We start from the raw sequence: 14064 nt of genomic DNA, 5'->3' as shown, positions 1-14064 counted from the left end.
CATGGACACCCTTGTTCGGTATTACACCACGTGAGCAACTAGAAAAAATTGAGCTAATTATGAACCTTCCAGTAGCTATATCGCCATTTAGTTCTTTTAGCCTGATAAACCATAAATTAACACGCCACACAAGAACCACACATAAATTTTTCAATTCGTGTCTAGACACCTAGCAATGGCGAATATTGGCACGAATGAATTCTGCGTATAAATATATACATATGCAGTTATGTACATCACTTACAATGTACTTGAGTCACATGTCGCTGTGAACTGCCCACGGCTACCAGTGTTTGCGAGCTACGTTGTCTAAAAGACTAAACGAAAGGTAATGGGTTTTGTGACAATGCGTCATAGAATCACCAGTTGATCTCTCACCAATATGCCTGTCAGCCACTTCAGCTGCAGAATGTAAATAAATTCCTTTATCTGCTTTTCCCGACGGATGTGTGGCGCCTATGAGCAGTTTGGGTTGTCGCTCTCCAAACTTTTCCCTTTGTTAGGACAGACCAGTCCGAGTGTAGCACATAGGAAATGTTTAGCTTGAATTTTGTAACGCTTAGTTTAATTTTCAGTGTTATCCCACTCATTCAGGCCACGCTGATAGAGCTATCTGTGGAGAGTGTGATTCTTTCCATTTTTGAGTTCTCAGCAGCCTCAACGGCACGTCATAGAATCGTTGACAAGTGTCACAGGTCGGTGAACTAACTCATGATTCGACTCACTCGGACTCACTCAGACTCCGACCAAGCCGGTAGTCTGCGTCTGAGTGAGAGTCTGAGTCTGAGTCTGAGTCCAGGTGAGTAAAACTTTGGCGAGTCTAAGTCTGAATGAGTCGAAAGCACAAAATATATTTATTGAGTGAGTCTGAGCGGGTGTCACTTTCTTTGCCGACCCATTCTCTTATCTACTCATTTTCAGCATTACTATCAGCCTTACTTAGATTAACAATTACAATCACGTCAATTTCTACGTGTTCCGAAGCAATATATTGTTCAAGTACCCAATTAATATTTATTCACAAGAGGCGTAGATTACGCAGGCGGTGCCCTGACGTTCCCCTCCCCACCAACTCTTTCGAAAAGTTCTTGACAAACACGTCTTATGTTGTCATCTATCTGAAGACAAATTACCTAAGTGGTTTTCGAGCACTCATATCTCGCATTCGAAGGTACTATCAAACGGTGCCAAGAAGAGCATAGATGATCTGAGGTATTGGTGTTAAAAAGCATTCACACCTTGGTCGAGAAAGCTAGACCTATGTTGACGGGCTCATGAGTCGACTTATATATGACTCCCTCAGAACCACGATTATGAGTCTGAGTGAGTCCGGGTAAGTGGTACTTTGGTTAGTTAGAGTCCGAGTGAGTTCGGTTAAAGTAACTTTTCGTGAGTGACTCCGAGTGTGTCCGGCTCAGAAAATAATTCGGTGAGTCTGAGTCCGAGTGAGTCCACAGAGAAATGTAGTTCACGAGTGAGTGGCAGTGAGCTCTACAAGTTTTTTTCGACCTATGTAATACGTTACAGAAATTTATCTAGTGAAAGTTACTCAGTCCCAGCGGTGATGTCTAGCTTTCTATTGGTAACCGCGTGTAAGACTACGAAGTTTCCTCTGGTGGCATGGCAAAAAAAAAAGATCTCACTTTTGAAATCTTCCCAGGTACATTAAGTTTCCCATATCTCGTTCAGCGTTGACGTGATTGACAGATTTAATTGACAACACAAGCGAAGACTTTCGTTAACTAATCAGGCCGCACTGATCTGCAGTGTAAACGTGTTCCGAGAACTTGACACGAAATAACTGTTCCCTTTTTGAAGTTTAATTTATAACTTACTGATTACTATCGAAGGCAAAGTCATTTTTTTAGAACGTTGTATTTCGCTTCTGACCATCTACGATCGTCATCCGATATAAACGCATTGAAGCCTCTGAAACTCAGTTTGAGAAAGAGAAATACTCATATATGAAATCCACAATCTAAACGTTAATATAGTTCAATTGCCTCTAGAAAAAAGCTTTTTTACATTTTGTTTAGGCATCAGACAACAAAGATAATTCTAGCATACACTCATTACTGTGCAGGCTATTTAACCTCCGATGACCAGGCCTGGAAGAAGCACATCAAGAAGCCCTGTAAGTGGAGAACTTTTTTAAAGACGACAGTCTTTCTTGGGGACCTTTGATGAAAAAATTTTGATCTGTCTGTCTGTCTGTCTGTCTGTCTGTCTGTCTCTCTGTCTGTCTGTACATTTGTCTGTTTGTCCGCCTTAACGATACTTCAAACGGCATCAAACGGACAACCCCGTCCGCAGCGCCCATCAATATTGCTCAAGGTTTAGCGTTCATAGTTGTGCGATTGTCAATTAAAAAAGCAAATATTGCGCATACCTGAGGCGCCATAACAACATGTCTATGTTTTTTATGTCTGCCTTTATACTAGAAGAGGCACACACAAGTAACTCTAGGGCTGTAGCGTTTAACTCACTGCGCTGACAGTGCAACCCGATGCTCAAGAAGGTGTTTCCAACGCTTTGCTGTGACGGCATTGTGGTGGCACCTGCCCGTCGCTTTGCATTCTACCCCTTATCACCACCGTGACCGGCGCGCATCTTGCTCCGTGGTCGCGCACGCCTTCGTTTTCGAAGATAACTGCCAGATGGCGCTCTCGTCTAACGTGCCTAGATGCGTCTGTTCGCTTCCGTTACACGCTCGAGGCACTCTAACGCAGCGCCTTCAAAATACCATTCACCGATTTTCTTGCGCAGAACATCAAATAAACGTTTTGTTCACTCTCTCCAGACACAAGACTATCGTCTTTCGACGACATTTATAGTGTAACGTGTAGATTCGGGCCATTTTTTTTCTCTGAAATACAGTGAGCGCAATGACAGAATGTTGTTTTAAGTAAAATAGGAGAATATGCGTATCACATTTGACAGAAAGCAAAAGCTCAATTATTGAGCTGGATCAGTACAATGGTTTAGTCCAAGCAGAATCTTATTTCCCTGCGATTATCACGGGATACCGAAACGCGTATCTGAATATTTGACCATGTTCAAGTTGGAATAACGTAATTTTTAGGTGAAGCATTGCACGTATGTCATAGAGGTCACAGATTTATAAAAACGCATGACCTTGTCATGTACTTTTAAACTAGCTCATGTTCTGGGAAGAGTGTCACCAAATTATTTAAAATCTCATCATGCCGTTCCTCGGGCATTACTTCTTGATTTACGACTGCTTGCCGCGCCGCGGTGGTCTAGTGGATAAGGGACCCGGCTGCTGACCCGCAGGTCGCGGGTTCGAATCCCGGCTGCAGCGTCTGCATTTTCGGTGTAGGTGAAAATGATGTAGGCCCGTGCGCTCACATTTTGGTGCAGGTCATAGAACCCCAGGTAGTCAAAATTTCCACAGCCCTCCACTACGGCGTCTCTCATAATTATACGGTAGTTTTGGGACGTTAAACCCCACATAATATTATTATGATATACGACTGCTTATGCAGCCACCTCGACTTCAGTGAAACCAATTTTGTTGCGTTGTGTGTTCGAGCACATAGCCTGGGGCCGGTATACTTATTCTGAGACAGTTGACCACTAATGCGACACGACAACGAAAAAAAAAGGGGGGGGGGATCGGTGTGGAAGGAGCATGCGATTGGAGAGATCCAATTGTCGTAGGCAATAAATATGACCAGAGAAACAGGGGAAATTTCGACCACATGCGGTTCTTTAACGTGCAACCGAATCTGAGCACACGGGTCTGCAGCATTTTCACCTCCATCGAAAATGCAGCCCCTGTAGCCGGGATTTGATCTCGCGACCTGCGGATCAGCATACCAAGTACCTTAGCCACTAAACCACCACGGCGGGGTAATTTACACACACTCATAAACTCTCTCGCCTCATACGGGTCTTATATTCTGCCCACCTTTACGTTAACTCATATCAAAGTTCATTGCAAGCAGAGCTTTTTCTCAAAACCTGATATTTTTATTGTTGCAGTTGCCCTGGAAGACATCATTCGTGCTAACCCAATCCTCTCCAGGGAAACCGGTACGTAAAATGCACTTCGTTTCGTTTCGCCAGCCGGCACTGGCGGGTGATTTTGCGTAGACACCCTTATCCTATCTATATCTCGCGACAATTTTGTCAACAATATTTTCACGATGCAATATTTTTATTTATGGCACATGAGACCCTTATTTATTAAGTGCGAAGCATCTCTGCGCTAAGCCACGTTATGATTGCGAGGAAAGCCAAACGTGGGACTTAGCATTCATTTCAAATGAATGAGGCTTTTTTATGGTGCACCTACATTTAAGTGCACGGATGTACAAGGGGCGTCTAATATTCCCTCGCAACGCTATCATATGAATACATGGAATAGAGAACTGGGTACTTTTGATGGCTCCTGTACATGCATCTTTCTTCCCACTCAAATGTGGCCACCCGGAATCAAATCCGTGTCCCCAAGAGACTACCGTTCTTTTGCATTGTTCCTATGCTTGGTGTCAGAACATCTTCAGAAACAGGGGGCAAACAACCTATCATTACCATATATTCATTTTGTTACGCTACCACCTTTGTAAGTGCGCATTTATTTCTTCTTTAGATCATCAACCTATACATACTTTATTGTGTGAGGAATATATGATTCAAGAATTCGCCGGGGATAGCTTGTACCAGCATGACCGTTCGACGTAGAAATGCAGCAGGTGTTCGATCTTTCGTGGGCATTTCTTTATTAGTCTTTATGCTACTATGGTTCACAAGCTTGTCAATTTCTCTTTTTTTGCACACTGCAAAACGAAAACCAGCCATACAGGTCACCGTCGTCTCTTCTTCATCGTACTCTCAGAAATTCGTGCACGCGCGTGATGAAGGTTGAGCAGCCCTCGCATGTAGACGCAGATCACGTAATTCGCAGCCATACGCTGAAAAGCTTTCAAAATGAATGCACACCAACAAGCTCGGTATTCGTTTTTTTTTTGTACAAAAGGTTGGCCGAGATCCCTGGGACTGAACCCGGTTTGCAACGAGACCAAGCAACCCGGTATGTGTGCCGGCTACTTCCCTCGCTACTACTATGACAACGTGACCAAGAGTTGCCAGAGGTTCATCTACGGAGGTTGCCAGGGCAACGGCAACAACTTCGTGACCCTCAAGGAGTGCAAAGAGACTTGCTGGGGTGAGTGAGTGGGAGACAGGAAATATGAATGACGAACACAACCCTTAGGAACCACCTCATCAACCTGTTTTTTATGCTAAATTCGTGAGGTAATCACACGTCGACAGGCAGTAGGCATGAGGAAACTGATTGGACTTTCTCACGTCACATGTCTCATGTAAACAACGAGCAAATTCAAGGGCTTCGGACATCACGTTGTTATTCTTTTGTGTTTTCATGCGTCACAGGAAACTCCTAGGCTGGATAAACAATCGTTGATAGTCCCGAATTCTTTAATCCTTTGATGTTGCCTCTGTGTCCCACATCACTGAGACTCGTTTTCAGAGGTGTGGCTGGCGGCATTCAACGTACCCGATATGTCCCAATATGGTAGCTCCTTCAGGTGCAGTGTCCATTCATGTGAACACAACTACTTTGGCCAGTTTTTTCTTTCAAATTGTTGCAAAAGAAGAGTCAAATAGCTCGCGTGTTGGTCAATTAAACCTCCAGCATAGCCAGAGCTTGTTCACAAAACCTAACTGAGTGTGATGTATACGTCTGCGGCGCATTACTGGAAGCGGCACCCCAACGGTAAGCAGGTTGTTTAACATGCCGTCTTCCGGGAGGAAAGTCCAAAGTGCCATTTTTCTTTCCTCAAAAGGCCCAGAACAAAAAAAGAACTAGCGCGCGCGGCTTGAGCTTAATATCTGGGTCTTCTTCTGGACTAATCGAATATGAGTGATGGCATAATAAATAAATACTTAATTAGGGGCACGTTGCGATTGTTTACTAAGAGTTGCAAAAACACATATTAACCATTTTAATTTCTTGTAACATATTTTTCAGCGACATAAAATGCGATAGTTTGGCGCGTTTGCGAAAAGTTTATTTTATTTGCACCTGAACATGATGTAGTGGTACTCAAGAAATAGTATGAATAAGAGTGGCTACAACGAGAAATGGCAGAACTAATGTTACGCGCCCTCAATCAACTGCCACACTGTGGTGCCTGAAATGGGGGCGCTTTAGTCGCAGTATGATGTTAAACCGCTTATGCATTGTTCGCGAGAGCAAGGGCCGCGAATCATACTGCAATTGAAGTTGACGTCGTCGCTGTGCGGTTCACTTAATAGAGGCATTGCTTAAGACTGTTCTTACTTCGCCCACGCAGCATCCCTGGATCAGCATTCTCTGGAGATGGTTGATGCCTTCGAAGCTCCATTCTGGCCCTGTAAGTACCTGTTTTGCTAAGAACGTATGTAATATGGCTGGTTTAGTTCTTTTGAACCTTCACCTGTATCTAGGTCTTAGCACATCACATTGGCCTACCTAGATGCACTGGTGCGTATGTCACCGCATAAGTCCGTTTTCAGGTCTGAAGTGACTTACTTGATTAAGACTTCTTTTCTCAAGTAGGTTTTAATAATTTCGAATAATTTCCCCAAATCAAATTACGCAGTGATTTCTAGTCACTCTGCAAAATCAAAACGACGCTAAAACTAAACCTAAATAAGGTGTTGTGCATAAGAAAGCTGCCCATATGGTTACAACAAGTGCCATGCCTATAGCCTAATTATAACCCAAATGTTTCCACTGAATTTCCACTGCATAAATTAATATTACAATATTGTTGCAAATGAGATGGGTTTATGTAAATGAGTGGTGAGCATTCGCGTAAGAAAAAAAATTATTCCGAATCTACATGTTACACCGTAAATGTTGTCGAAAGACGATAGTCTTACGTCTGGAGAGAACGAACAAAGCGTTTATTTGGTGTTCTGCGCAAGAAAATCGGTGAATGGTAAGTTGCAGGTGCTGCGTTAGAGTTCCTAGAGCGTGTGGCGGAGGCGAACGAGCGCATCTAGGCGCGTTAGACACAAGTTCCATCTGGCAGTTATCTTCGAAAACGAAGGCGTGCGGCCCGCGGAGAAAGATGCGCGCCAGTCTCGGAGTTGATAAGGTATAGAACGCAAAGCGACGGGCAGGTGCCACCACCGTGACGTCGTGGCAAAGCGTTGGAAACACCTTTTTGAGCATCGCGTTGCACTGTCAGCGCAGCGCGATTAAACGCTGCATTCCTTAGAGTCACTTGTGTGTGCCTCTTCTAGTATAAAGGCAGACATAGAAAACATCGAAGCGTTGTTGTGGCGCCTCAGATATGCGCAATAATTGATTTTTAATTGAAAATTGCACAACTAGGAACGCTAAACCTTGAGCAATATTGGTGGGCGCTGCGGTTGGGGTTGGCCATTTGGTGCCGTTTGAGGTATCGTTAGGGCGGACAAACAGAGAAATGTACAGACAGACAGACAGACAGACAGACAGACAGACAGACAGACAGACAGACAGACCAAAATATTTGCGTCGAAGGTCCCCAAGAAAGACTATGGTCTTTAAGAAACAAAAGTGATCATCGGAAGCCGTCAATCAGAGACCCCTCGCGCCAGTTCTTTCTCTTCCTCCTTCTTACGCACTCTTTGAAAGCCACGTTGCGTTTTCCCCCGAGGCCAGACGAAGCTCACCGAGCAAGTCAGAGTGAGCCGTTCTTGTAAGGTTTCAACTGTGCAATATGCACAAATCTCAGATCTCTGTTTCTGAGTGGTCGCTTTCGCAATGATGTAAGTGACGTCACTCAAGCGTTGGGTGACGTCAAGTGGGCCAAAATACTTCGAAAAGAGCTTCTGGCAAAGCCCCTTCTTTCGCAAAGGCATCCACAATCAGGCGAGCTCACATTTGGCGAAGGCCACTGGCAGGTGTCTTGCGTCGTAATGGTCTTTCGCACGAGCATAAGAGCAGATAGTTCTGGGCCGAGCAAGTCGAACTTGCTGCACATAGCAAAGGCCTTCTCACTCCAGGCCAGGCCGAGTGGAGAATACCAGCCCTCTTAAACTGCAGCTGCATTTTTCGCTGCGCTTGTGCTCGTGCCCCGCTACCTCCTGGCTACACAGCCTTACTGTCCCCATTGTGAAGGTGGCAGTGTATTTTGCATATCTTCAGTCATTTCTCCAACGTCCCATGCGTGGAGTGTGATAGAATCTTACCATACTCGAGCTTTCTACGGGCTGTCAGGTCGGCACCAACTGAAATATTTCTCTTGGAGTGTTCGAATAATTGTTATCGCAATCAAACCACCACAGTAAGTCGCGCCTGCACCAGTACATGTCCTTGACTATACGGTCTGTGTTCACTAGCAGGGCCCATATGTTCGACAAACAGGTACATGTTCCGTGCTTTGACTACGTGGTTTTCGCGTCGAACTCCATCCGACGTAAACAGATGGCGTCACAGTGTTAAGTACTGTAGTGTACAGAGCTGTAACGTGAGTGCCCGAAACATGGAGCGGCCGCTGATGCGGATTCGTCAAGCATCCGATTGAAAGACCAAGGCTGTTGTACGGTGCAAACCGGCTGCGCATTTGTTGTTATGGTCTTGTTTCTTGTGATTACATCGCATACAATTCGTTTGAAGAACTTATATCCCATTTTATGCTCATAAAGACCGACGCGGCTGCAAGGCTAGATTGGTTACATTAGACGCATTGCAACTTGTTAACAACCAATGTAACCGCTAAATTTCCTTACAGATAAAGTGAAAGTATTAGAAGTAATAAGTTTTTGGCTTTATTATCTTCAGTCTAAATTCTCTGTAGCAATAAATCTCTGAAATGCAGGTATGCAATGCGGTTTGCCACGTTTGTGCATTTTTCCTCTAATTTTTTTTCAAGAAGTAAGAAATATTTGCCCAACAATATTGAATACTTCTGCTTTAGGGGTAACTACTACTGTGATTGGAAAGCGCATGATGTTTTACTTCTGTGTGCGAAAAATTTCTACAATCTCGAACTCTTTGGACAAGTATTTTTTACCACCAAAAGTTATACTTTGTTGGGTAAACCAATTTTTTTCGAAAAACAAAATTCAAAATTTTTGTACTGGCGCTGATGCCAAGATTCCGAAATATCACAAAAATATCACCAAAATCGCAAATGGTGACCAGGACCGTGTGTTCGATCATATGTATACACACCCAACAGTCCTCTTACACACAGGATGAAAGAAAAGAGACAGACATGGCACTAAACTTGCAACTGTTTCAATGAAAAAACGACACGTACTTTTTCAAGGCGAGCGCGAATGCTCATATTCAAAGCTGATTGACTTGTCAACCCGTAAGGCACCGCTTCGTGTGAGCTCCCTAGTCATTCCTATCCTTCGCCCTGCGTGTTAAAGTAATGTTTTATAGTTTTATCGTGTTGCGCATGCCCTGCTTCAAAAGCTCAATTTCAATGTTTGAAATGCTAACCGTTCATTCACATAGAATAAAACTCCTTATAAAGTACCTAGTATCTTCACACTATTCATTGCCCTACTCATGCTGCCAAGAGGATAACAAAACAACAGAAAATAAACAGAATCCTATACGGAATGCTGAACAAGGAGAACTATTTGAGTAGAAATATGTGAGAAAGTTATCGATTTTCACCTGTTTTCGATCAATCTATCGCCTTTGTCGCAACATCAATTTCGGGTTATCTTGCTAACACTGTCGTGCCATCTTGCAAAGTGTTGTCCTCTTTTCTCCTTTACCACTCTCTTACTGTGTTAAGCGCGTTAAGCACCAGTCACGTTAGGTACCCATCTGCAAAACTACAATCACGCTACGCACCAATCAACGCACGTCGCCTGTGCTGCAGATCTAGCTCAAAACACCAGCGCAAGCACATCACTCTCTTGCTCATCCTAGGCCACCACAGTCGATTTAGGATCAATAGACGCGCTATTTATTTTACAAACACGACGCGATACTAATGCGGCGATCATCTTCTTCCACAGTCGCGCCACCTGAGGAGTGCACTTACTCGGTCGACGCTGGACCCTGCGAAGCGTACATGCCTCGCTTCTTCTACAACACGCTGACCAAGACTTGCGAGCAGTTCATCTACGGAGGGTGCGGAGGAAACGCCAACAACTTCCTCACCTTCGACGCGTGCGAGAAGAAGTGCAAGAAGGTCTTCGGCGTCGTTCCCCGTGCCTAAGAAAACAAGTGGAGCAACTCTACAATAACGTACTATCGCTGGTGCGATTCACAATATAAATACAACTCATGGTACTGGGTGAAGCAACGCAACAATAAAAGAGTGCATGCTGTGAGGGACAGTGAAAAAAAAAATGGCCACGTATCTCCAGGCTTCACTGCAAACGACGTGGAAACACACTGCTTAGAGGCGCTGCGTGATTTATGGCGCAATTTGGCAGTAATGTGAAGAAATTGAGCTTTTCAGAACGCAATGCCACCAATAGGTAGCAGCACCGGGTCGAGTGGAACGGGAAAGTACAGCATTCGTGATCGGTTCGCCGTCTAGCACTCTCGGTGGGCTTCGCCAAAGAAACTATCTAGTCCACTGGCATGGGTTAAGTTTAGGGGAGCTCACGGCAGTTTCATTGAATTAATATACCCCAAAAAATAAATGCGAAGCATTTCCTAGGAAACTTCGGAGGCTGTGAGCGTATATATATATAAATATATATATATATATATATATATATATATATATATATATATATATATATATATATATATATATATATATATATATATATATATACATATATATATATATATATATATATAATAACCAGCCGTGAATTTTTCATCCACTTTTCTTTCTTCTTATTTACAATCCATTGGTTCTAATAACTTCCCCTGTACATTCCTTGGCATTACTGTCTGTTATATCTCATATATATATATATATATATATATATATATATATATATATATATATATATATATATATATATATCCGCCTACGATGTTAATATCTCTAGACTATATGGTTGTGGTTCTTATAATATCAAAATAAATGTCACAAGTCATAATTGTACGAAAAACATATCCGACTAATCATATGAAAATCATGTCTACCTTGTCATGAACGATACAGTTTACACGCTACGAGTGTGGTGCTCCTACAGCTGTTTCCTTAAATTTCTACACAAAATTTGTTATTGTGTGACGCAACTGTATGACGAATGTAAAACACTATAGTAGTAAGACGGTAATCATAACAGTCATGTGCGACATGATTTCCATGCCTTGCTGATGGCACACTTGCAGCCGTTTCGCTGGCTTGAGAGAGAGAGAGAGAGAGAAAGATGCAAGGAAAGGCAGGGAGGTTAACCAGACACACATCCGGTTTGCTACCCTGCACTGGAGAAGGGATGAAGGGGAGAAAAGAGGTTGCAGAGAGATGAGAAGGTACACATAATCACGAGCACACTCGGGGAGCAGACACAGTCTACAGGTGGTCGCTCAGGTTTGTTGACTTTACTTAAGTAGCAGTGCTTTAGTCGATTTCTGCGCAACTGAGGCAGATGCCCAAGGTCCTAGTATCTTCTGCACACAAAATGGTCCGGGGTCAAGTTGATTTAAAACCATCCGGAGCTGGCATCGCTGTGTGTCGTAGCAAGCGCAGCTGCACAGGACGTATTCGATGGTCTCTTCAGCTTCGCAGTAGTCGCATGTAGAGGTGTCTGCCATTCCAATCCGAAAGGAGTATACCTTTGTAAATGCAACACGCAACCAAAGGCGGCATAACAGTGTCGCATCGGAGCGGGAAAGTTGTGATGGTAGCTTTATCTTGAGCGAAGGATCCAGTTCATAAAATTGACACCTTTGGAAGCTGGTAGACGACCAGAACGTGCGTGTGAGATCTCGAGCCAGCAGGTACAGTTGTCTTGCTGCATCATTCCTTGATAAAGGAATCGGGACTACATGGGTTCCTTCATGGGCTGAGCGGGCTGCATCATCGGCTAATTGATTTCCGGTAATACCGATATGTCCAGGCAGCCATTGATATATAATATCATGCCCTCGTGCTAGAGCTTCATGATGGCAATGTCTTATTTCTTGTACCAATTGTTAATGACTCCTCCTACGCATGGCAGACTGCAAACTCTGAAGCGCTGCCTTCGAATCACAGAATATGACCCATTTTCCTGGACGTTCTTGAACGAGATATTGTAAAGCAGCCCTTATAGCAGCAAGCTCTGATGCCGTAGATGTAGTCATATGCGACAAGTTAAACTTGATTGTTATTGCTGCAGCCGGCATTACAGCGGCACCTGATGAGCTGCTGGACGAGACGGACCCATCAGTGTATATCTGCGTTTGGTCCAAGTACAACTCATGTAATAATAACAGTGTTGCTTGCTTCAATGCTACTCTGGAGTGATTGCTTTTCTTTTTGATACCCGGAATTTCTAGACGTACTTGCAGCTGGCCGAGGCACCACAAAGGACATGCCATTCTCGCAGCTGGCGTATATCCTAATGGATTGCTGTTTAGGTGCTTGACTATGACGTCTGAAAACGCAGCACGTGGTCTTCCGGAGGGTAGAAGGGCCAAGTGGTGGTCAAGGACACGGCTAGCATGCTGAATATGCGCTCTGAGGCAATCCACAACTCTATATGTCCTGACCGGATGGTCTTTGGCAAGCATGTGTGTGGCATAAGTAGAAGCGCATCGGGGCAGTCCTAGGCAGATACGCAGAGCCTGACCCTGCAAACTCTTCAATGAATGAGTATTGGATTTGCAAGTGTTAGTCAGTACCGGCAAGCTGTAGCGCAATAGACCCAGAAATAGGGCCCTGTACAGCTGTAACATGGAGTCCACAGAAGTTCCCCCTGCTTTCCCGCACAGGAATTTCATTATATGCACAATTGATAGCAGTCTCTTCTTCAAGTACGCACAATGCTGGCTCCACGAAAGACTTCTGTCGATTATTATGCCCAGGAAACGATGCGTCCGTGCATATTTGACACTCTGCTCATTGATGTAAACAGGGTATGGCGTCATTGGTTTGCGTGTAAACGCCATCAACGTGCACTTCACAGTTGATATAGTTAGGCCTTGTTTCTGAAGGTAGGCTGTTGTGAGGGTTGCTGCCCGCTGTATTCGTGCACGCACCTGAGGGCGACTAACTGCAGCACTCCAGAGGCAAATATCATCGGCGTATATAGATAGGCACACCGACTTTGGCAGAATCTTCACCAGATCAATGAGGGCAACATTGAACAATGTGGGGCTAAAAACACCTCCCTGAGGTACTCCGCAGTAGGTGTAATGTTCAGAAGTTGTACCCTCATATGTTTGCACAAAGAAACCCCTACCAGTTATATAATCTTTTATCCATTGAAACATTCGTCCACCAACGCCCATTGCTGCGAGAGAAGTGAGGATGGCATCGTGAGCTACATTATCATATACACCCTTCACGTCAAGAAAAAGTGCCACTGATATGCGCTTGCGACTTTTTTCTTGCTGAACAAATATCGATAAGTCAAGGACACAGTCGATGGAGGAGCGGCCCTGACGAAAGCCTGCCATGCAAGAAGGGTATTTGGTCTATCGTTCCAAGTACCACTCGAGACAAAATAGAACCATTCTTTCCATTCCTTTTCCGATGCAGCTTGCGAGGGCAATAGCGCGATACGCTGTCAAGTCCAATGGTGATTTTCCCGATTTAAAAAGTGGTATTAATCGACTTATTTTCCATTCTCGGGGAACATTGCCGCTGAGCCAGGAGTTGTTGAAGCATGTTAAAAGTTCTTTTCTGGCTTTTTGTCCAAGGTGTCCCAACGCACTATAAGTAATACCATCAGGACCTGGCGATGACATGCGCTTAGAAGCGACTAACGCACCTTCCAGTTCTTCCATGGTGAATGGAATGTCAATTTTTGGTAATCGCGTCTCAGGAACGATCACGGCGTCGATTCTCTCGTTCATAATATTCCCGGCAACTCTCGTGCAAAATTCTTCAGCCACCTCGAGTTCTGTCTTTCCATGATGGAGTGCCAAAGCTTTAAAAGGGTACCGTTCTTGCGGAGAGGAGC

At 44.2% G+C, this 14064-nt stretch overlaps 1 protein-coding gene across 1 annotated transcript in view; it reads left to right on the top strand.

Annotated features, from left to right (window-relative positions):
- LOC119167313 (papilin) overlaps positions 1–12388 on the top strand; it is a 47012-nt gene extending 34624 nt beyond the window's left edge. The window contains exons 14-18 of the mRNA XM_075866716.1: positions 2084–2134; positions 4006–4056; positions 5003–5191; positions 6342–6401; positions 10003–12388. Coding sequence (XP_075722831.1) covers positions 2084–2134; positions 4006–4056; positions 5003–5191; positions 6342–6401; positions 10003–10205 — 554 coding nt within the window. The 3' untranslated portion in view covers positions 10206–12388. The remainder of the gene's footprint in view (positions 1–2083; positions 2135–4005; positions 4057–5002; positions 5192–6341; positions 6402–10002) is intronic.
- The last annotated feature ends 1676 nt before the right edge of the window (positions 12389–14064 follow it).

Source organism: Rhipicephalus microplus, chromosome 6 (genome assembly GCF_043290135.1).
Source record: "Rhipicephalus microplus isolate Deutch F79 chromosome 6, USDA_Rmic, whole genome shotgun sequence".
NCBI classification, from domain to species: domain Eukaryota; kingdom Metazoa; phylum Arthropoda; class Arachnida; order Ixodida; family Ixodidae; genus Rhipicephalus; species Rhipicephalus microplus.
Note: the sequence above shows the minus strand (reverse complement) of the source record. Positions and strands in the feature narration are given on the sequence as shown.